The following is a 21,226-nucleotide window of genomic DNA, read 5'->3' as shown; positions in this document are numbered from 1 at the left end:
GGGGTGAGAGAGAGAGAGCATGTTAAGCAGCTACATAATGGAGCAGGAGTGTGTCATCAGAATTCAGTTAGTGTGTCCTGAAGACAAAAAGGTACAAAGCATGCACACACATCCAGACACACACACACACACATACCCACACACACCGATTTGTATTAGATTGATTAGACTGATTAGTAATATTGCTCGTCGTCAACCAGCACTTGGTATGTTCCCCTGCAATGACACCACGCTGACGTGTCTTATTCCAATCGAAGGTGATCCGTCTGCAGAGCGTACATGAGCATCCGCCGGCCTCCACCTTCGCGCATGAGTTACGCCGAGGGCGTCTCCTCACGGTGTCTCGTGTCGATGGCTGAATGGAGGAGAAAATTACATCTGATATGATATTCATTTGAACACGTGTGTGTTTAATTATGTCCTTAGGAAATCTGTGCGGCACAAAGAATAATACGACCCGGAGTGCGGAATGCATACGTAAAAGTTTTTTTAAAAATTGCAATCCCCCAAATTAAACATGTCCGCTTTGCGCTGCCTGCTGACCGTGCCGAAGGTGTTTTTGTTCCAATGATCCTCTGAGCTAAGTTGTCAGGTGCTTTTGGCCCCGTTGGGGTCACCCAGAGCATCTCTTGTAGGTTAGAGAGGAGGGACCAGACAAAGTATGGCTCTCAAATATTTGGCTCGCCCTGACCGGGATTATTGTGGTTCTTCAGGCTTGGTCATGGGGTGAGATGCTGTAAAGACTTCTTACTTCATACATATGTCTCAACCTTGCCTCAACTATTCAAATATTCTACATACATTAAAGGGAGATTTTTACTTGAAAGACAACTGAGAAGAATTGGACTTGAGGTTCCTCACTTCCAGAAAGGTACACATCTCTGCGACATCTCGTTAGCGGGAGTTGGACCTCGGCTGCCGCTCTGTAAATCTTATCCCGCTGACTAATTCCATCTACTCAGTGGTAATCACACCCAACTGGATGGAGGTCTGAACTGACAGGTGTTTCAGCCAATGGCGCGCAAGTGGAAATCCCTCCCGTAGGAATATCACAGCCCTAATCAAGCCCTTGTAATACACTAGTTCCCGTTAGCTCCCAGGGGCTAATTAGCATTCTAATTACTGATAGCAAATGAGAGCCGCGTTGATTGTGTTTCGCTTGTGAAGAGGCGAGAGAGGGACACACTCACTCCACATGCGATCTCACACACACACACACAGAGCGATCATCGTTAAGGAGCTTACCGTGCTGTTGTGCCTCTGCGCATTTCCAGTCCCCTCTCATCATCATCGTCGTCTCATTAGGATCATCATCCAGGATATACGCACACTCGAGCGGAACATAGACATAAAGCCGGGAAGACCACCTCGCGCGTATGGCGGCAAACATTAAAAGATGGTGATAAAGAAGGCGTCATAAAACATTATATACTACCAAAGTGTTGCTGTTGTTCCTACCAATTAGCACAGGGCTGATTTAATGGGCAAGGCAGAGTCACCGTCTCTCTCTCTCTCTCACACACATACATATTTTAAGTGTGCTCATTTGTGTGTGTTCCTGGGTGTAGGGCAATGGTGGACACCGAGGGTCCCCAACCACCGGTCCGTGGACCGGTACCGGGCTTCGGCCCATTTGGGAGCGGGCCGCACAGAGGCAGACCTGACTGCGAGCCGTGAGCAAATTAACTCCATCAGACGTATGCGCGACTCAAGCCAATCGGTGTGCCCCTTCTGACACAGAATCCGCCGATCAATAAAAGAAGCAGAATAAAGAAAGAAATAGTAGTGGTGTTTATGTTAGGGACATGGAAAGATCACAAACGGCCCCCATTCGGCATTCTAAGATATGTTATTGTTAGCTTTCTGCAGTGTGTTTTCTCTTGGCTATCAGGCGCCATTACGCCACGGCATATTGTCTCATTTTCGATTGTTATTCTGTTGTTCAATTGTTGGGACAGGGGGTGGGGGGGGGGGAGTGAAATTGGAAGCCCGCCCGATCTCCCTCCCTCTCTGTCTTTCTCTCTCTGGAGACGCGCCCGTCGGTGCGTGCGTGAGGCGTGATTGATGCCGGGCAACTAGTGTTTACTCTTGTTGGCCAATTGCAAACCCAGCGTGGCAGGCTGGGAAAGCACAATGGGGATAGGGAGCTAAAGTGGCGGCCTGAAGTGTCCAACGCTGACACTGAGACAAATAGATAGAAAGCTGTTAAAGTGAAAACAGCGGGAGGGACAAACAGACGAGGAGGCAGGTCGGCGACTACAAAGAGCATTGGATTTGTTTGGAGCATAGGTGAGCACGCTGGCAAAATGAGTGGACGCTTAACGGGAGGGAAAAATCCACAAGATCTTGAACGCGTACCTTGGAGTGAATCCCTAAAGATGGCAAATGGTTCAAAGGAGAGCTAATGACTTGTGAGCACAGGCGAGGCAGACGTCGGCGAACAGGATGAAGGAGTGCAGATGGTGGTCATCCCTGTCAGCAGGCCTGTAAATGAAAGGCGACAGTGTGTGTTGGGGAGAAGATTGGAAAGCATTAAGGCCTGACATGTGCTGTGACAACCTGAAGGCACCGAGAAGCAGGGCAGAGAAAGGAGGAAGAGAGGCCAATTGAATCGGGAAGGATTCAACGTGTTGATACCTTTCCCAGAGTTCATACGGGTGGAGGTTTTTTTTTTTTGGGTGGGAGGGGGCTTAGGGTGGGGGACGCTTGTGATCCTGAAAGCAAAAAGTGATTTTATGAGAAGAGAGAAGAAGGATCTATAATAGCCAAGCTGCCCTTTGTTCACAGCTGAAAACTTTGCTTGCTTATTGGCTACACAGATTAGTGCTGTGTGGATGGACACCGCAGTCTATGTGTGTGTGTGTGTGTGTGTGTGTGTGTTTGTGTGTGTGTGTCCGTAAACTCTTAGGTGCGCCTGCATAATCCAATGACATCCAGCACAAGAGCTCAATGAAAATCCCTTTTTACGGAGGCAATGATGATCTTCAATTGACACTATCAGTGAGGTTTTCTTTTTGGGGGGGGGGGGGGGGGGGATTGGGCCAATATGCTTTTTAATGTGGTTGCTGTTTAGAGTCAACCCTTTTACATCCATGTATGAACCACGCATTCTCCTCACAAGGTTCGCGGGCGTGCCGGAGCCGATTTGCAGCCGTCTTAGGCTCCACCCTCAAATGGTTGTCCGCCACTCACAGGGCACACATAGACAAACAATTCAAGTATTGGCACTCACCATCACACCTACAGACAATTTTGTGTGTTCTATGATGGATGTGCTAACTAGTCGACCACTCATTTTAATTTATTTTCATTTTTTGTTCATCTTTTTCGTGGGAATGTAGCATTGCGAAAGACAGCTCCAATACCAAGCGCCGTTCGTCACCTTTCTCTGGCAGCGTGAATAAATTCATGAATGCTCGAGTGCGCCATTGTATCCAAATCCATATTTTCTACTTTACAACTGTTTACAACAGCTGTGCAAAGATAATTTAAAAAAAAGAAGAAAACCAAATTTTTGCGACGGACACACTCGTAGCAATAATGGGAATAGCAATAGGGAATAGCAATAGAATGGGAACCGGAAACTATATCGGCAACCCCACAATCTGCACCTTTTTTTTCTCTCTCTCTCTCTTTTGCGCACTTAACTCGAGTATCTGTTGAATATTAAAAGTATATGTTGACGCATATAATCAAGACATCAACATACACACATTAGTGGGACCTGCTGAAAGCACTCAGCTTTGATGGGCCGGGAGATGGCATTCTCCTGTTTGGCCACGGCGAAACCATCTTGCTGTGAGCGCGTGTGTGTGTGTGTGTGTGTGTGTGTGTGCGTGTGTGTGTGTGTGTGCACGCGCATGAATGAGAGCTCAGGAGGGAATGGGGGGATGGTGTAAGTGTGTGTTAATAGAAGGTGGTTAGAGGTGTCACCCTGCAGCCATTTTATTATGCTCCACAATTACAGCTGTCACGACTTGAGGATAATGTCTGAGGCTGTGTTTTACACGCTCACACACACACGCGCGCGCATACATGCACACAGTTATTTAAGAGTTGAATTATGGCAGGCTAGGAAGCGGCCCGTGCTCATAAAAAATAAAAAAGTCTCGCTTACCATCTCTCCCCCCTTTGCCTTGTGTACGCGAGACCATGAGAGGGCCGTCTGATCCGCGCCGGCAATGTGCATTCATTATTTGTTTGTATGCGCACATGACAATATTTGCTTTGTTGAACGAGCCCCTCGCTGAGAGGCACTGCGGTCGTGGAATTCCTCATGCCGCGGTGGAGTTGCTCCAGCGACGTTAAAAATGCCGTCGCGACTACACACTGGTTTATAATTCACGCCGGTGAATGGGCGCCGCCCAGAATTTGTCTACAAATTCCCTCCCACAATGAATCACTGATACGTCCCCCTTTTTTTTTTTTGCACTCCAAATGCAGAAAGTGTCTTATTTGCAAAATACAACAATGGATTGCAGTCCAGATGATCATCTGCATCGTTTTCCCCCCAAATTTATATCCCGGTACACGGCTAAAACTCTTTTGAACGTACCCCGTTTCCGTTTTCACCCTTATAGCGTAACGTTCACATTTCAAAGTCCCGATTTCACGTAATTCGTTCTCCATTTGCTTACGACGAACGGTTTTGACGATCGTCGGTAATGGCGGCAAAATCACGGTAGAGTTCGAGGCCCACAGACCGAAAGATGATTGACGGCGGTTTCGGCAAACCCCGAAGTGGGGAAGGCACTGAATGTTTTCGGCGATGAGCGCTACAGATGTTTGTTTCATGTCTCGTAGAACTTTTTCTTCTTCATGCTGTATCCGCGTTTTTGTAATTGATATGCGTCAGCTGTATTACGTTCTCATGTTATTACAGCTGTAAATGTTCACACTGTATTCTACATCGTAGTTGGCGGCCATTTTGTTTGGAAATGGCTAACTAGCGTTAGAACGTAGAGATGCCTTCTGTAGGGAAGCGGGTTTGACTGTGAGTGGTGTGTTACAAGTGCCTTTGTGTCTTTGATATCCGGCCTTCTGTCATGTGCATGCCCACTCGACATCGCACTCAGACCCAGTTTGTTATCTTTGAACGCTCCACAGATCAGTAACATGACCTCCAATCCTCCGGGTGACAAATATGTGCACATGGATGGAAATGAGAGAAAATAAGAAGGAGCATGAAAAGCAATTTCTGCCAAAGAATCCACCGTGCTGTGTTTTAATGTCACGCATTTGAAGCGATGATACGAGATTACACCGCACGGGGCACAGGGGGCACGTCCGCGTTATCCGCACAGACCGAACCGGATGGCTATTCGAGCGTTACAAGTTCAAGACGCAAACACGGGCGATCACCGTTCGCAGACGCGCGAGTTACACGCGTGCGCGCATATGCATATGCGGTGAACGCACGCAGACACCAACGCGGATTCACACACGGAGGGGGCAACCCTGGTAGATTTATCAGTGGAGGTCTGCAACACAGTGGCTGCCTTTCTCATTTCATAGGCCACCGGGGCAGAACAGGCATCGGCTTGTTCAAATTCAACCCGGCAGGACCAACACATTCACACACGCAAACACGTGTGTGTGCGTGCATATTCCTTTTCTCTTTAGCAGCTCAACAGATGCCAGCCAATGTCAGTAAAAGACGAAAGGAGGGGAGGGATAGAAGACGCGGGGTGACTGACGCAAGCGGCTTGTCGGAAGAAGGTCGACAAAAGCGAAACATCTCAGCGTGTGCGTGCGTGTGTAGACACGTGCATGCGTGCGTGCGTGCGTGCGTGCGTGCGTGTTGTTCAACCACCAATAGAGAGATATCATGTATTTGGACAGCCGGATGAGCAGTTCACTCTGCTGCTTCTTTCAATGGGCAAAATCTGTTTACGGAGTGCAGCACAGTAGACCAAAATGTAATTAGAAATGATACAAGCTCATGTTGTGGTTGGAACGGGCTCCTGTTCCAATAAGCCGTGCCTCATGAGCTTGGCAGCCACGCAGTCAGACAAAAAAAACCACGCATGCTAATGGGAGGGGATAACAAGATGGTACATTTTGGGCGGACTCAAAGATTTCATCAAGGCTCCGCATGATAGTGAAATTGGCTTTTGATACAAGTTTGTAAAACAGCGGAGCAAGACGACATTCCAATGCCTTGGAACGTTGTTTCAGATTCTGAATTCTAGTTCGGATTTAAAAACATGTTTTCCTTTATTTATTTTGTTGTTGGGCGAGGGGGGGGGGGGGCAGCGGCTACCTAACCAGTTAAGGGTCCTCTGTTCCAGTGCCATCAAATCTGACTGAATGACTGGAAAACTGCTCAGCCTGGACCGCTTTTTCCGACTGTTTATCTTGTCGTCTTCTCCTCCATGCTGTCATGAAAGCCACAGCCCCTCAGAACTGTAGCCAGTTGTTTCAGATGGATACGCAAACACTTTACACCTTCCACAGCATCCATTCTTCTCTCAACCTTGGTGGCTCTGATGAAAAAACAGACTGGCTGGATGGGAACGGCGGAGAGACTTTGATCTAAGCTTAGCGAAAACAAAGAGGCGGCCAGGGGAAAATATACAAGGCCCTGAATGGAGCCCGGACGGCTTTCACCCGAGGGAGCGACCTTGCGGAAGAGCCCTGCGTCAGGCTTCAGTGCCGTCCGGCGGGGCCTGATCTGCGCATGTTATTCTAACATGGTTAGCACATGGGCCAAAGGCACCATTCATTTATTTAACACGCAGACTACCCATGGTGATCCCAGATGCTCACAGGCTAAAAAGAGTCACAAACATATTACGTGAGACCAACTGTATATATATATTATATACTATCTCTCCTGGGACATTCATTCCTAGCATGGCTCGGTACATTAAAATTAACCAGAGGATTATTTTGGCCAGTACAAGACACAAAATGTCAGAACAGCAGATATTTATCAAACGTTTCAATATTGCTCCGTTTTCTCATCAATACCTCAGAATTGTCATGATTTCCAGAAAGATCTGGATGAAATTGGACTCTAGGAAAGGTGGACTCTGAGAAAAGTTCTGACAACAAATATTTGGGACCAAAAAAAAAAAATATATATATATTCATTCATTCATTCATTCATTCATTCATCTTCCGTACCGCTTGATCCTCACTAGGGTCGCGGGGGGTACTGGAGCCCATCCCAGCCGTCTCCGGGCAGTAGGCGGGGGACACCCTGAATCGGTTGCCAGCCAATCGCAGGGCACACAGAAACGAACAACCATCCGCACTCACATTCACACCTAGGGACAATTTAGAGCGTCCAATCAGCCTGCCATGCATGTTTTTGGAATGTGGGAGGAAACCGGAGCACCCGGAGAAAACCCACGCAGGACCAGGGAGAACATGCAAACTCCACACAGGGAGGCCGGAGCTGGAATCGAACCCGGTACCTCTGCACTGTGAAGCCGACGTGCTAACCACTGGACTACCGGGCCGCCCCTATATATATATATATATATATATATATATATATATATATATATATATATATATATATGATTTTTTATCATATACTTTGCGAGATCGGCAAAGTACAACTGATGATGCTCGTTACAATAAACTAGATTAAAAGGAGGGAAACCAAAAACGCTTGCAAAAGGCAAAGGACAGATAAAGGAAAATAGCTTTTCTCAAAAGGACAAGTGGACCCAAAACCCATCCAGAACAAACCCTAGATTTTAGTAGAAAACAAAACACTACTTCCATGAAAAAAAAAAAATACAAAACGTGACCAGAAAACTACGGCGCAATCCAAATGTAAAATATTTTTTTACAGAATGCATAGTTATCGTTCCAATGACAGTTTGAAGTGACAGTTGAATTCAAGATCAAACTTGAATATTTTTGTCATGCCTGAAGAGTAACAAAGACACATCCCGATGTAGGTTATCAATATGTGCGCATGTGAGGGTTCTGTTAAATGTGTATGGCGAATGAATCAACGCAAACATGACATGCTGGGACATTCTGTTGTTCGAGTTGGTGAATTTTTTTCTTTTTCTCACACAAATACCCACACATACACAAGCACTTGGGCAGCAACGCCATGCCAGTTGGACATTCTCTGTTTTTTAGCCATGTGATATTTGGCAAGGGTGTTTCACAAACAGACAGCGTGCACAATCCCGGTGGGCAGCTTGCTATACCACAGAGTGCGTGCATGTGTGTGTTTACCCAGCAAGCAGCAGCTGTGTCAGTAATAGCCCTCTAAGCTGCGGGCTAATGACACAACTCGGAGAAAGGGACTCTAACATAGATGTTTAACCCCGTTTAGCCCCGATCTGGAGACCACTAGGCAAACACGCACACATGCAACCACCATACACATCTACACGTCAAACGCTCGCTCGCACACACACACACACTGATTATTTTTGGAGGCTGGGCAGAGAGAGAAGCATATAGAGAGCGGGAACCACATCTTTCACCTTACATATCAATCCTGCCTCTCTACCACGGTTACCGCAGTAACCTGACCCCCCCGCCCACACACACACATGCACACAACAACCAAACCTCGAATGACCAACTTGTGCTACACATAGAAGCACATGCAGTCAGTGAACGCACTTGGAGTACAAATGTGGGGGCAGGTGGTCACATTGGTTGAGTGTATATGGGGGGGTTGTTAGCTGTGTGTCTGCTCTGTGTATGTGTTACGGGGGGGGGTTGCTGCTGCATGCGCAATCCTCAGCCAGCAGTCTATTGTCCGGTCCCCTGAAGTGACTGTGAGGTCTAATTAGCAAGTTAACAAGTGAAGAGGTGGAGTCTGTCAAACGCTTGGCTGTTTCACCCCGGGGGTCAGCCCACCACCACACGCATATGTGTTTTCGAGCATCCTGATTTTCAGGACTTTACGTGATGCTGGTCCATAACTGATTTGAAAAGTTTTTTTTTGCTAATCCCAAAATGAAGGATGTGTGTGAGAAGTGTCACGGAAACACAGAGCAGGATTGTAACGGCAGTTGAAATTTGAAGTGATGGAATTGGGGGTGTTGGTGAAATCAGCAAACAAATATATCACAGAGTTTTTAAGACTTGGAACATAAGACCCAGAAAAGCATTTTGGGCAAGGCCAGCTCCAATAGTCACCGTGCACAGCAAGGAACGGATGCTACTGCTTTGTCAAGTGAAATGGCACGACTCCTTCTTGTGACTGCCTCCATGTCAGACATTAGATTATTTCAAAGATTCCAAATTGCAATAATGTAGTGTCACCCCCCAAAAAAAGATCACAAAAGCATAACAATGTCATTGCTTTGCACCATTTCAAGACAGAAAATCAACCATCTCGTTTTTGTCTCAGAGTGTGAAAAAAAAAAACTGTTCCTGCGTTTGCAAACCTGTGGTGAGTCAGGACAGATTTGTTTGTCTTACATCAAGATTTTTTTTTTCCCAAAGGAAGGGTCAGACTTCATATTTATAGTGCTCCAAAAAAAAAAATCAAGAGACACGTCTGGTACATGAGATGACCAATTCCTGTTTATGTCATGAACAATGTTCCACAACGTGTTACTATTCCTGTGAAATTAAAACTTTTATTCTGACGGGCCAGTGGTGTAATGATGACTGTGGTGAGAGCGCGGGCCTATTCTGGGCTTTTTTACGAGCTTAGTCAAGACTTATTTGTGACCCAGCCTGTTTTAATGTTGGGGTGGGAGTTGTCGATTTCTGTCTTACTAACATCATCCACTTCATTTCCATGACCGTGTCTTTAGCTCATTGAAAACATTGGTACAAACATCGTAGTTGAAAGCTTTGGTACGGTTTTACTGCAAAGGAAGATATTAAAAATAATTGGAATGGCTCGAGCTGAGAAGAATATTGTGCCATTTGCAATGTACCTCCTTCCTGCTTCATGACGGTTCTCCGGCATTCATTTGATTTGATTTTATTTTTTTTACTTTTCCAGCTATTTCCTCTCTCTCCTTTCTGTGCGCATCTATGAAAACGCCGTCCTTCGCCCCATTAATCTGCCCGTCACTATATCAATCTCTCAATGAACTGAAGCTCTCTACCTCCCACAAAGGCAGCACCATATTTCTCCTCTTAAACATCAGGAGCAACTCGCATTGTCCGCCGAGCCACGGAACTTTCGTCTACAATAGAGGCGGACGGCTCAATGTATGTGTGCACAAAGTAGGGCTTCCCCCCCCCCCCCCTTTAAGCGGACAAAGACCCCAATTTGTCACCTCATGTACAGCTGTTGACCGGGTGGGTTCATTTTGTATGTGCGTCTATGTTTGGTATCCTTGTGTGTTTGTGTGAAATTGGGGGAGGGAAATCAGGGTGAAGACAAGGAGGGAGAAAGTGAGGCGGGGTACCCTTTTCTGACCCAACCGCTGACGGGGAGGGTGGGGGGGGGGCAAGTGGGGTAGGTATTTAGTGAGAGGAGAGAAAGTAAATGGTTTTCGGCCTCTTTTCTGTGGGAATGTTTGTGCAACAGGACAAAGCAGCAGCCACTGTGTAGCTGTGTGGGAGAGTGAGAGTGAAAGGGGCGAGGGGTGGGGGGAGAGGGGGGGGGGTGAGCTTGAAAGCAGCCCACTAGGCATGAACAAACCTCCATCCTCTCCATTTCACCCACTACTTAGCCTAAAAGGCTCCCACTATCCTTATTACATTAGTCTAGTGTGCATTGTTGACGTCTGATGCTGAATCAGTCTCGGTTACTCACATACTGTGTGATTTAACGCTAAATAGTCGGCTTTATTTCCAAGCGTTTGGTGTGGCGTAGGCATCAATTAGAAGAGTGCCCATTCGGGTTTCCACTGGCAATCGACTGAAAGTAACACACAAATTGATCAAACGTACAGCGACGCACGCAGCTGACGGGCAGCCATGACTTTGGAAGATGAAGCTATTTGGAGAAGAGAAGTTCCTCCCCTAGCGACGTGGAGGAGGAGGAGGAAGAAGCCGTTGCGCGTGCTACGTCGTCAAAAACAAGCCAATGCGAGAAACCCGTTGAAGCAGTTGAACATGTCGTGATCAAACGCAATGCGTGAAAATGCCAGCAGAGTTTGCGCAGCCCGCCCACGGAAACGTTCGTGGTTTCGTCGCTTACGATTAGCCTGCAGCCAAAACAATACATCGTGTCATTGTTTGATCAGTCACGTTTGCGCGATTTTGGAATGTCTTGTCATCTGTAAGATGCAAGTAGATCTTTCCGCAGTATGCAAGAAAGGTCATCAAGTCTCCCCGCCCCTCCGCCATCCCAAAGCTCATCTCCTCCCATGTTCAGCACTCAACTGAGCGCCACCCTGCCCGCAACCCACTTCTCGAGCCGTCTGGCCCCTCGTGTTGTGACTCCTGACAACTTCTCCAATTTGCTCGGCTGTGTGAAGAGGCAGGGAGCGCATTGATATCTTCCCACCTCTAAACACGCACTTCATGGGGGGGTGTGGGGGGGGGGGGGGATCCGTAATCCTTCTGCCGCACACGCACCCGAGTCATCAATATCCTGCCATTTATAAATGATCTGGCCCCAGGATAGAGTTTCAAACCTGCTGGGCTCTTCTGCCCTGTCTTGCACACACACACACATTCATGCGCCCACACACACACACAAACTCTCAAACTCCTCATTAGCCATCGATTGCCTTCTCAGATTCAAAACGTTTTCGGCCATTGTTTGTGCAGCAGAGACCTCCAGACCTGCGTGTGTGTGTGTCTTATATGTTCTAGCATAGATTGAGTTGGACTGTGTTTGTGTTCACCATGAAGTCAGTGATGTTATAAACTTAACCCAAAATGCACACCCACAATCTTTTTTTTAATTTTTTATTTTTTGCACAAGAAACGCAAAGATAGCGGCGGACTGAAGTTGGCTATTATGTCGTCAAATAAGCGGCGGTTCTAAATTCAAAATGTTGCCGGTCCGTCATTTTTCAGCGGCCCGGGCACCCGACCGTCATTGTTCAAGTCGAACCAAACGAATGAAAATCCAGATGTGTCGGTCCTTAGTCCACATGGTCAGTCGTCATTCGTCAGAAAAATGGGAGCCCGTCAGTGACGGAGTGACCGCGAGTGCTGACGGAATACCCGCCTCTGCTAGATGACGGATCACGTCTCTGCTAGATGACGTGATCTCTCCTCTTTCTTTGATACAAAGTGGTGAACAATTCTTAATTCTCAATAATTAAAATGTCAAGAGTGTCAAAAATAACGTCTGTATCCAAAGATTTTTTCAAATAAGGCTACCAGGAAAAGCAATCACATCACATAATCTCAATTTAGTCCACAGCAATGGATCAATACCAGCCTGACTTCACCACAAAATCACCGCAAACCGGTTTTTTTTTTTTTTGAACCGCGCACCATTTTCTCGCCTGTAGCTCACCTACATCCAAACACGCATTGACCGTCTCCCCTCATAAACAGCGGTGGGCCGCGTTTGGCTGTAAATTCCTGAAAACCTGATCCTGTCTAAATTTGCAGGCCTTTCCTCATTGATTTCCCCGGGTGAAAATAAGAGGATAGGAAAGCATGTTAGACGTCTCCGGAATCAGAGCCAATCCATTAGCAGCGATCAATACGCTGGCAGTGGAGAGCTAGCCAGAGAGAGACACAGACCGCAAGAGAGGGAGACCTGAGTGTTGACAAAACCAAATAAATATAGACGCGCAAAGAGACGAGAAATCAGATTAGCGCTGAGAGAATCTAAGCACAACACTTTTAACCCTTAACCTAACAATCTGTGTTTACACCACAGTAAGGAGAGCGGGGAGGGGGGGGGGCGGGGGGGGGCTGTGTTCCCTCTCATTTTCCATGCGCCTGAGCAGTCACAAAAAGTCCCTGAGCATTCCCTTGGAACACGGTGAGCAACGTCAGATGGTCACCCGAATCGGAATCCCTCCCTTGTCCAAAACTTAACATCCTGAGACTTTCGAGGTTAACTTGAGATCGTACGACTTTGGAGGTTACGCCAAGTTGGTTCGGTTTGATACCAACAATGTCAAACCAGCCATCTATCGAAATCGGGGATATATTAAATGACCCCAAGTTTGGAAGAATCAATGCAAGATCAATGCCACTTTTTTTTCGGGAATCATCCCAAATTGACTTGAATTCTCTGGAAATCATTCATTCATTCATTCATTCATTCATTCATTCATTCATTCATTCATTCGTTCATTCATTCATTCATCTTCCTAACCGCTTGATCCTCACTAGGGTCGTGGGGGGTGCTGGAGCCTATCCCAGCTGTCTCCGGGCAGGAGACAGGGGACACCCTGAATCGGTTGCCAGCCAATCGCAGGGCACACAGAGACGAACAACCATTCGCACTCACACTCACACCTAGGGACAATTTAGAGTGTTCAATCAGCCTGCCATGCATATTTTTTTGGAATGTGGGAGGAAACCGGAGCACCCGGAGAAAAACCACGCAGGCCCGGGGAGAACATGCAAACTCCACACAGGGAGGCCGGAGCTGGAATCGAACCCGGTACCTCTGCACTGTGAAGCCGACGTGCTAACCACTGGCCTACCGGGCCGCCTCTCTGGAAATCAATGAAAGTAAATTTTGTACCGATCATAATATGAAGTTCATTTCTTCCCCCCCCTGAACCCGAAATATTTGGTCCCATAAACACAACGGGGGTTATCTCCTTTGAACGGAACATTGGTTTGTGTTCTGCATTTGCTCTATCGTCAAAGAATCTTTGTCATTCGAGTACAGGAAGTACCCCTCTGTGTGGCGTCGGGCACCCACCGCAAATACGCAAGCAGAGATCAACAAACATGGATGCAGTACAAAGCCACACTTTTGGACCGACTGCTTTATCAGAGTGGCATAAATAAAGTTATTTATATTTAATAAAAAGCGAAAATGTCATCTATTTGCGTTTGTCCGCCCGCCCCTGTTTGAATTGGGAGAGTCCAAACCTCACATCCGCGGGAATAACTTCGATTGGTATATCGAGGTGAAAGATAATGACCATTTGGGAGACACACTTTGCTTTGTCATCTTTCTCCTTGCCTAATTGTTGATGACTACCTTGCAATGTCCTGCGTCAAATCCGGGAGGACGCGCGGGTCGGTACGTCACTCGATGTTTCGTATTGGCTAATTGTCCACTGGATAGATGACCGCCGAGACTCGTTGCTCTCGGCATACATAATAAATTGACTCGAAAGAAGAAAGGACAAAATCCGAATCACGGTCAGGCAGCCGTGCGCCAGCTGGACACAGCCAATCAAAGAGGAAGGGACGTCGCGGTAGTGGCCGGTGTGGGCAACGGACAATGCGAGCCAAGCCAGTTCCCTCAAGAAACTAGCTGGCGGTAACCGCTGGCAACTTCAATATGTCCGCCGGCCTCATGAATCCGTCTCCCCGCCGCCCCGATTGGTCGCGTGCCTCCCATCTGAATGCCGCCTGACGATCGGGGCTGCTAAGAGGGATCCGTGTCTTAGGGCAAATACGATGTCCACGTAACAAAGGTCTTGATTACATCATCGGCTCACTCAAGTCATCCGGGGAACGCTTTCCAATTTGACCCCCTCTTGGGAGTTGGCTTCCTTCCGAAACCTTCCACCGCCACCGTCACCTCCATCTTCTGGTGTCTACCCTAAACCCTGCTCCCGCGGCATCAAGCCGCCTCCCCCCGTATACTTTGAGCTGCGTCCCGTGATGATGAAATCAAATTAGGTGGACTGGATGGGCCTAAATCACAGCTCACGTTGCAAGCCGTGACATAAAGAATGGCCGCGGCGAGGTTAGCCGGAGTTCACGGCAGATAATGAAAGAGACAGGGAGGTAATGGCATGACAGAGTGGTGGGGTTCGCTCTACTGGGGGTGCAGGGGATGGGGGTTAATACGAGGGGAGGGGTGGAGGTTCATTTGGAGGGTACCTGCCTATAGGACCACTCTATCCGTTGAGCGGCACTCATTCACGTCAAGCGCCATCTTCGGCGAATGTTCTCTGCTCTCCCGCCGCTCTCTCCGCTGTCCTCTCCTTCGTCCTCCGCCACCGATCTCTTCTCCTTACACATCCCTCGATCTTGATCGCGACAAAGCTTTCACACTCAATTAAGTCAAGTATCACCTAAAAGGGTAGCCCGGTTCACGTTATCAAGAGACATTCACTAAGTACGCCTCGGCCCGTTTGTCACAGGAAACCCCCTGCGGCTTCTTTTAATTCACAAGTGAAATTGTCACTTTACTCCCGTTCACTGTACAGGGTCGCTGTGATTTGACCTGACCGTTAAGCATCCCTCAATTCATCCATTTTCCATGGCTCTTATTTGTTCACGGCTGCAGGGAGCTGGATCTTATCCCGGGTGACTCGTTGGTGAGAGGTGGGCGACAACTGCTCAATCAGAGCGGACATTTACAGTTGGACAGCCATTAACGCTCAAGTCGCAATAATAACGCAAACTGTAATCTGCCACGGGATATTGTGTCGAGTAAGCGATTCGTTACATTTTGGTTGGGCAAGTCCTTCCGCACGATGGGCCGCAGGTCTGATGCAAAATGTGCCCGCGCTGCGCCATCGGCCGAGCTACACCAAATGTAACCGGCGGTTTGCACCGTTGTGGGCGTGAACACAGCCAACTTGCTTGTGCAGTCAAATGCAGCGGGTCCTCCCATGCCGATGACGATCAGTCCTTGACATGGTAGGCCAGGTTGCTGGAGTCCATGCAAGTGATCGAAATGTGCATTTATAAAGAATTGCAAGCTGACCCCCATGGGCGGATCGTGTAAAATTAGGCAGGGAGATCCCAGATCTCGGCCCTGAAGCGGGCACTTGAAGACCGCCTTCCACTCTGATCGCTACTTTCGAGCGCAAACAGCCCACATCGCTGTACCAAGGTCGGAGAAGGGGGTTTATTTACCAATCCATGGTCTCCGCTTCATAACGCGCCGCAGGTTTACAACGAGATCTCGTCTTTGTCGTGAATTCAATTAAATGGACATGATTCGCAAATCATTCTATTCGGCTTTTAGTGATGTTGAACACAACGTGCCAACTTCGCAAGGATCGCGCTTGCGTGTTAATTATGATAATGCATTCAGCGGATTGATTCCGACAATGATTCAAAGGGTTCGATGCACACTGTTGTAATATTTATGAATGAGATACCGTGACATCCACCGCATATCCACACAGCTTACAAAGTAGCTGTTTTGCCTGCACGGCCATCAAATTAACCCCAAATTGCGTGACAGCACCGGCGCCCAATCTGAGACCCGGCGCCAGCAGGCGTAAAGTTTCGTCTGCTTTCAGCCTCTGAATCGTTGGATGCCTTGCGGATATGTAAAAGGAAACGTACTTGGTGTGCCTAAACGTAACAGTATGTCACAGAGCCGTTTGCCACATTCGCCAACCTGCTAAATGTGCACCGGCACAAAAATCAAAACGCGGTCGTTTTTATGTTGTAGCGCCCATGCACCGTCTACACTTGAACAAAAGACATGTTTTTTTTTATTCATTCATTCATTCATCTTCCAAGCCGCTTGATCCTCACTAGGGTCGCGGGGGGTGCTGGAGCCTATCCCAGCTGTCTTCGGGCAGTAGGCGGGGGACACCCAGAATCAGTTGCCAGCCAATCACAGGGCACACAGAAACGAACAACCATTCGCACTCACACTCACACCTAGGGACAATGTAGAGTGTTCAATCAGCCTGCCACGCATGTTTTTGGAATGTGGGAGGAAACCGGAGCACCCGGAGAAAACCCACGCAGGCCCGGGGAGAACATGCAAACTCCACACAGGGAGGCCGGAGCTGGAATCGAACCCGGTACCTCTGCACTGTGAAGCCGACGTGCTAGCCACTGGACTACCGGGCCGCCTGTTTTTTTTTTTTGTTTTGTTTTTTTTTTTTTACAATCACTTATTTTTGGCTGCATGGTAGCAAATGCAAGTGTGAAGACTCAGAGAAGTTGCACACATTTTTTGTTTTATTTCCAAAAAAAGTTTAGTTAATTGACGACAAACGAAAGAAACAAAAACAAATGGCAAAAAAATACCCCCAAAAATTCTTAAAACATTCCTGGTTATGGCAAGCAATATTTGATGACGAGATTTCAAGGTATTGATGGTGTCCAAGTGGTGTCTCGTCAATGTCGCTTCCACTGCAATCCGAGCCGTTTGTCTAATTGCTGTCTAATGGTTTAGATTTGGACTTTCACCGTGTTGAATGTCAGAGACGAGACAAAACACTTCGATGTTTCTCTTGAGAATCACCAGATGGCAGAATGCAGGTGTGTGCGTGTGCGTGTGTGTGTGTGCGTGTGTGTGTGCATCTATGCATTTCCTGCTTACTCTGACCTAACAAGACACCTGTCGTCTGTCCCTGTTATTTTTCCTCTCATTACTGAATACCAACACATGGAACACACGCACGTACACACACACACACACACACACACACACACACACACACACACACACACACTCAAAGGCCTAGAAACACATGCACACGCCATGCCTTTGACCCAGGCCACCAGTTCGTTTTCTCTCCTGTGGTGGCATCCGTTGACCTTTGCCATCTTATCTTGTTTCCTGTTCCTTTCTAAATGGGCCAGGTAGGGCAAAGGCGATAACCGGGTTCACAGTTAAGATCTTTAGCGGCGGCGCCCGATATGTCAATCGTGATCGACTGGTAACCCGTGGACTTTTCCCAAGTTGATCGCCAGGGGTGTAGGGAGAAACATGCATTTTTGTTTTAATGGGTATGGAGATGTTTACTTAGGATCACATCATGTCGTTGGCCATGTTTGTGCCTGAATTATGATTTCCACCATAAATGCTTCAAGTGGGATTAAATTAAAGTCAAACGTAACAACAACTGTTACTCCAAACAACGGACGACATCACTCGTCCCCCGAGCACTGACTTGGTTTAAGAGCTTTTTGTCAACGTGAAATTATTTAATTGCCAGTTCTAACACCTCGTCAACTTTTGTGGGTTCCTGCAACACGGTCTTTACTGTCCATTATTTGAAGAATGACGCATGTCGATTTATGGGAACGCATGTACAGTGTGCTCTCAGTTCCGATGGGTTCAAAATAACCCACGACCGCGTACAATTTTACGCTTCCCCCTGCACACTTACTCTTGTAGCCAGCAGGTCTTCGGGTGACCTTGAGGCCACCGTGTCCTCTATTCACCAAACTGGGCTTTAATTCTTTAGGCTGGGGCGCCCAAACGGAAATAAAAAGCCCATTATGAGATGCCTGCAGCAGGGGCTTGTTGACTGGCTTTTATTACAGCAGGGGATGAGAGCGCTTGATGCCTTCATTTAGGGCCCCGAGCACCAAGAGCTGACAGCGCTGTGACAGTACTGGTCCCCGTGGCAGTGCTAAACAAGACTGTGACAGAATGAGACACACTGTCTGGGTGTGTGTCCGTCTCTTCTTCAATGTGTGTGAGTGTGTGTGTGTGTGCGTCCTGGCTGTCCAGGCTGGCACCGTGAAGCACGCCTGTATAAATGCCCTCGTAAATCTGACCGCTAGACATATGTATGGGGGCCTCATTAAAATTTTATTACTAATCACTATGGATGGCTTGCCTGGCTACAAGCTGGCTGATGCCTCAGACACAAACGTCCAAGAGGAGACTGTATGCAAACGTACAAACGGTGCAATACGCACCCGATATAAAAGTATTATGACACATGGCCTGAGGAATTTAAAATTGAAGGAAATACACGTGAGGTTAAATGCGTCTGAAAAGGCCGTGTAAGGAATCTCAACTCGACTCAAATGTATTTCTCGAGCACTCCAAAATAAGCATCTCTGCATACAAAGTGCTGTACATGGAGCCAAAATAATTCACACAACAACACAATAAATTAATATCGACGACAGGAGAAATCAGAAAAATGGGAACACTAAGAATCAATTTGTTCCGCGCACTGGCAAATTGTGAATATATAAAGGAGATGATACCCAAACCATCAAGCATGTGTTGCAGAGTCAGTCTTGGCGAAGTTCATCAAAGGGTTGGCAGACCCATAAAGGTCTATGTTGCATATCTTAATAACATCCATGGGGGGGGGGGTAATGTTATCAGCTGAGTTGTCATGAGGAGGAGCAGGAGGGCGGGACGGCACAAATGAAGAGAAATGGAAGAGTTGGATGGTTACGTGTGGAATGTCAACTTTTTTCAATGCTGATAAACATGACCCTTTTGACCTCCAGATAAGTTGACATCGGAAACGTCACAGGAACAAAAGTCTCGGAATCATTTGGGCCATTGGATTTTATTTCTTCAACTACCCATCCATTTTCTCTCGCTTATCTGGAATGCTATCACAGGGGCAGCGGCTTTAGCAGGGAGGCCCAGACATCCCTCAACCCAGTTTCAAAATCCTGTGGGGGGGGGGGGGGGGGGCATAATCTCGCCAGCGTGTCCCCGCGGCCACCTGCCGGTGGGACATGGCCAGACTCGCGTCGGGGCAAAGGCAAGCGTGAGCCAAAAATTGTGACTCATCACAAAGGGTCCGTGAGCCGTGCTTAGTTTGGTCCCTCATCGAGAACCTGTTTGCCATGGGTGACCCTGCCGTGAGCACAACCCCCCCCCCCCCCCCGCCCCCTTCCCAGACAATTTTGAGTCTCGGATCAAGGTGCCGACTCCTGGAGGGGTAGTTTATTATTATTGCTATTATTATATAGCTTTATGCCCATGTTTTAGTGATTATTTTGTTCTGTGTTTCCAAACGAGTAAAAAAATTAATAAAATAAAATCACGGTTCTATGGACAAGATAGAATGCTTGAAGATGTTTGGGGGTTGATAAAGAGGAGAAGTCATCCCGCATTGGTTAAATGTTCAATGTTGGAGAAAGCTCCTTATTTATCCACTGGATCCTTGTGAGCGTGTGACATCTTTAAATGTGTATTTGCGGCGTTAAATAAACACATCGTTTGGGAGGTCATAGAGGCAAAGGTGAAACGGTGGTTGCAATCGATACCCTGAGGGTGTGTTTTTGTGTGTGTGTGTGCGCATTACAGAGAGAGAGAGAGAGCGAGAGAGAAGGGGGGGGAGAAAGACTGTGCAGGTATAAGCACCCCTACCTCCCTCCAAGTCCCTAATTCTGTTTCTACACTTGTTAGCCAGTGAAGTGACCCCTCTCTCTCTCTCTCTCTCTCTCTCTTTCTCTCTCTCACACACACCTATAACGCAAAGCAACCAGATAGGAACAGCCTCACATTTCGCCGTGTGCGTGCGTGTGTGCCCGCTGGTGATTTTTGTGTGTGAGCGCATGTTTGCACGCGTGACAGCATAGGTGCACTGTGGGTGACCCTGTTCCCCTTCTAACGTGTCTGTCCTAATGTCATCAGCGGAGGGCAGTGGAAGGTCAGTCAGCATCTTCAAATGGAGTCGAAGCCGCAGGCTGATTGGCATAAACTCCGGCAAGACATTTTCATGGTGATCACAAATTATGACCTACATTTCATTCAGTCAAGTTTTGATCTGAAGGCACATTCAGGTGTGGGTTATTTTTTTTTTCTTCTTCCATCATGAATCAAACCCAACATAGCACTGAAAGTATGAAGTCTCAGCGTTAGTTATTACTCAAGCTTGTATTGTCAGTCAAGGCAGATTTTGCAGTAGAAAGCCCACATTGTTTACACTTTTTAAAATTTCTTCGACAATGGTAGAAATATGAGGATTCATCCATCCAGTATGCGGTTATGTTGCAGCGTCCTTAGTTTGGTCAGCAGACAATGCCAGTTTGGCAAAAATGTAGCTCCAAAACAGTACAAATCATACACGAAGTCACGTGAGACCACAGCGTACCTAACGGATGGTGAGCTAATTTGTGCGTGGTTTATGCATCGATTATTTAAGAAGATTGCCCAAGGGTTCTTGAGAGAAAGATAAGATAAGATATCCTTTATGTGTCCCACACTGGGAAAATTTTCAGCCTCCAGCAGCAAGAATGTAGGTAGAAAGAAGAAAGAAGGAAAAAAAAAACAACAAACACCATTCAATTAGGTGCAATATAAACACAAAATGGATAAATCGCAGTGCTATTTACAATTGTCTTTCACATCATTTAATTATTATTATTGTTGTTATTTTTATTCAGCAGCCTGACAGCAGTCGGTAGGAACGAGCGTCAGTATCTCTCCTTCTTGCAGCGCAGGTGTAACAGTCTCTGGCTGAAGGAGCTACCAAGTGCTGTCAGGGCGGGCTGGAGGGGGTGGGAAGGACTGGCCATCATAGCTTTTAGCTTAGTTAGCATC

At 47.3% G+C, this 21,226-nt stretch overlaps 2 protein-coding genes across 8 annotated transcripts in view; one reads left to right on the top strand and one right to left on the bottom strand.

Annotated features, from left to right (window-relative positions):
* Positions 1-21,226, bottom strand: part of selenop2 (selenoprotein P2) — a 224,777-nt gene that overhangs the window by 135,942 nt on the left and 67,609 nt on the right. The window lies entirely within an intron of this gene.
* The window catches only part of rnf220a (ring finger protein 220a), a 112,723-nt gene that overhangs the window by 40,372 nt on the left and 51,125 nt on the right, over positions 1-21,226 (top strand). For 4 of the 7 annotated variants that reach the window (XM_052088757.1, XM_052088760.1, XM_052088756.1 and 1 more), the window contains exon 3: positions 1,569-1,673. The exons of the other annotated variants lie outside the window; for them this stretch is intronic. In XM_052088757.1, the coding sequence (XP_051944717.1) occupies positions 1,569-1,673 (105 nt within the window). The remainder of the gene's footprint in view (positions 1-1,568; positions 1,674-21,226) is intronic. 7 annotated transcript variants of the gene reach the window in all.

The sequence above is a fragment of the Hippocampus zosterae genome, chromosome 15 (genome assembly GCF_025434085.1).
Source record: "Hippocampus zosterae strain Florida chromosome 15, ASM2543408v3, whole genome shotgun sequence".
In the NCBI taxonomy this organism is placed as follows: domain Eukaryota; kingdom Metazoa; phylum Chordata; class Actinopteri; order Syngnathiformes; family Syngnathidae; genus Hippocampus; species Hippocampus zosterae.
Note: the sequence above shows the minus strand (reverse complement) of the source record. Positions and strands in the feature narration are given on the sequence as shown.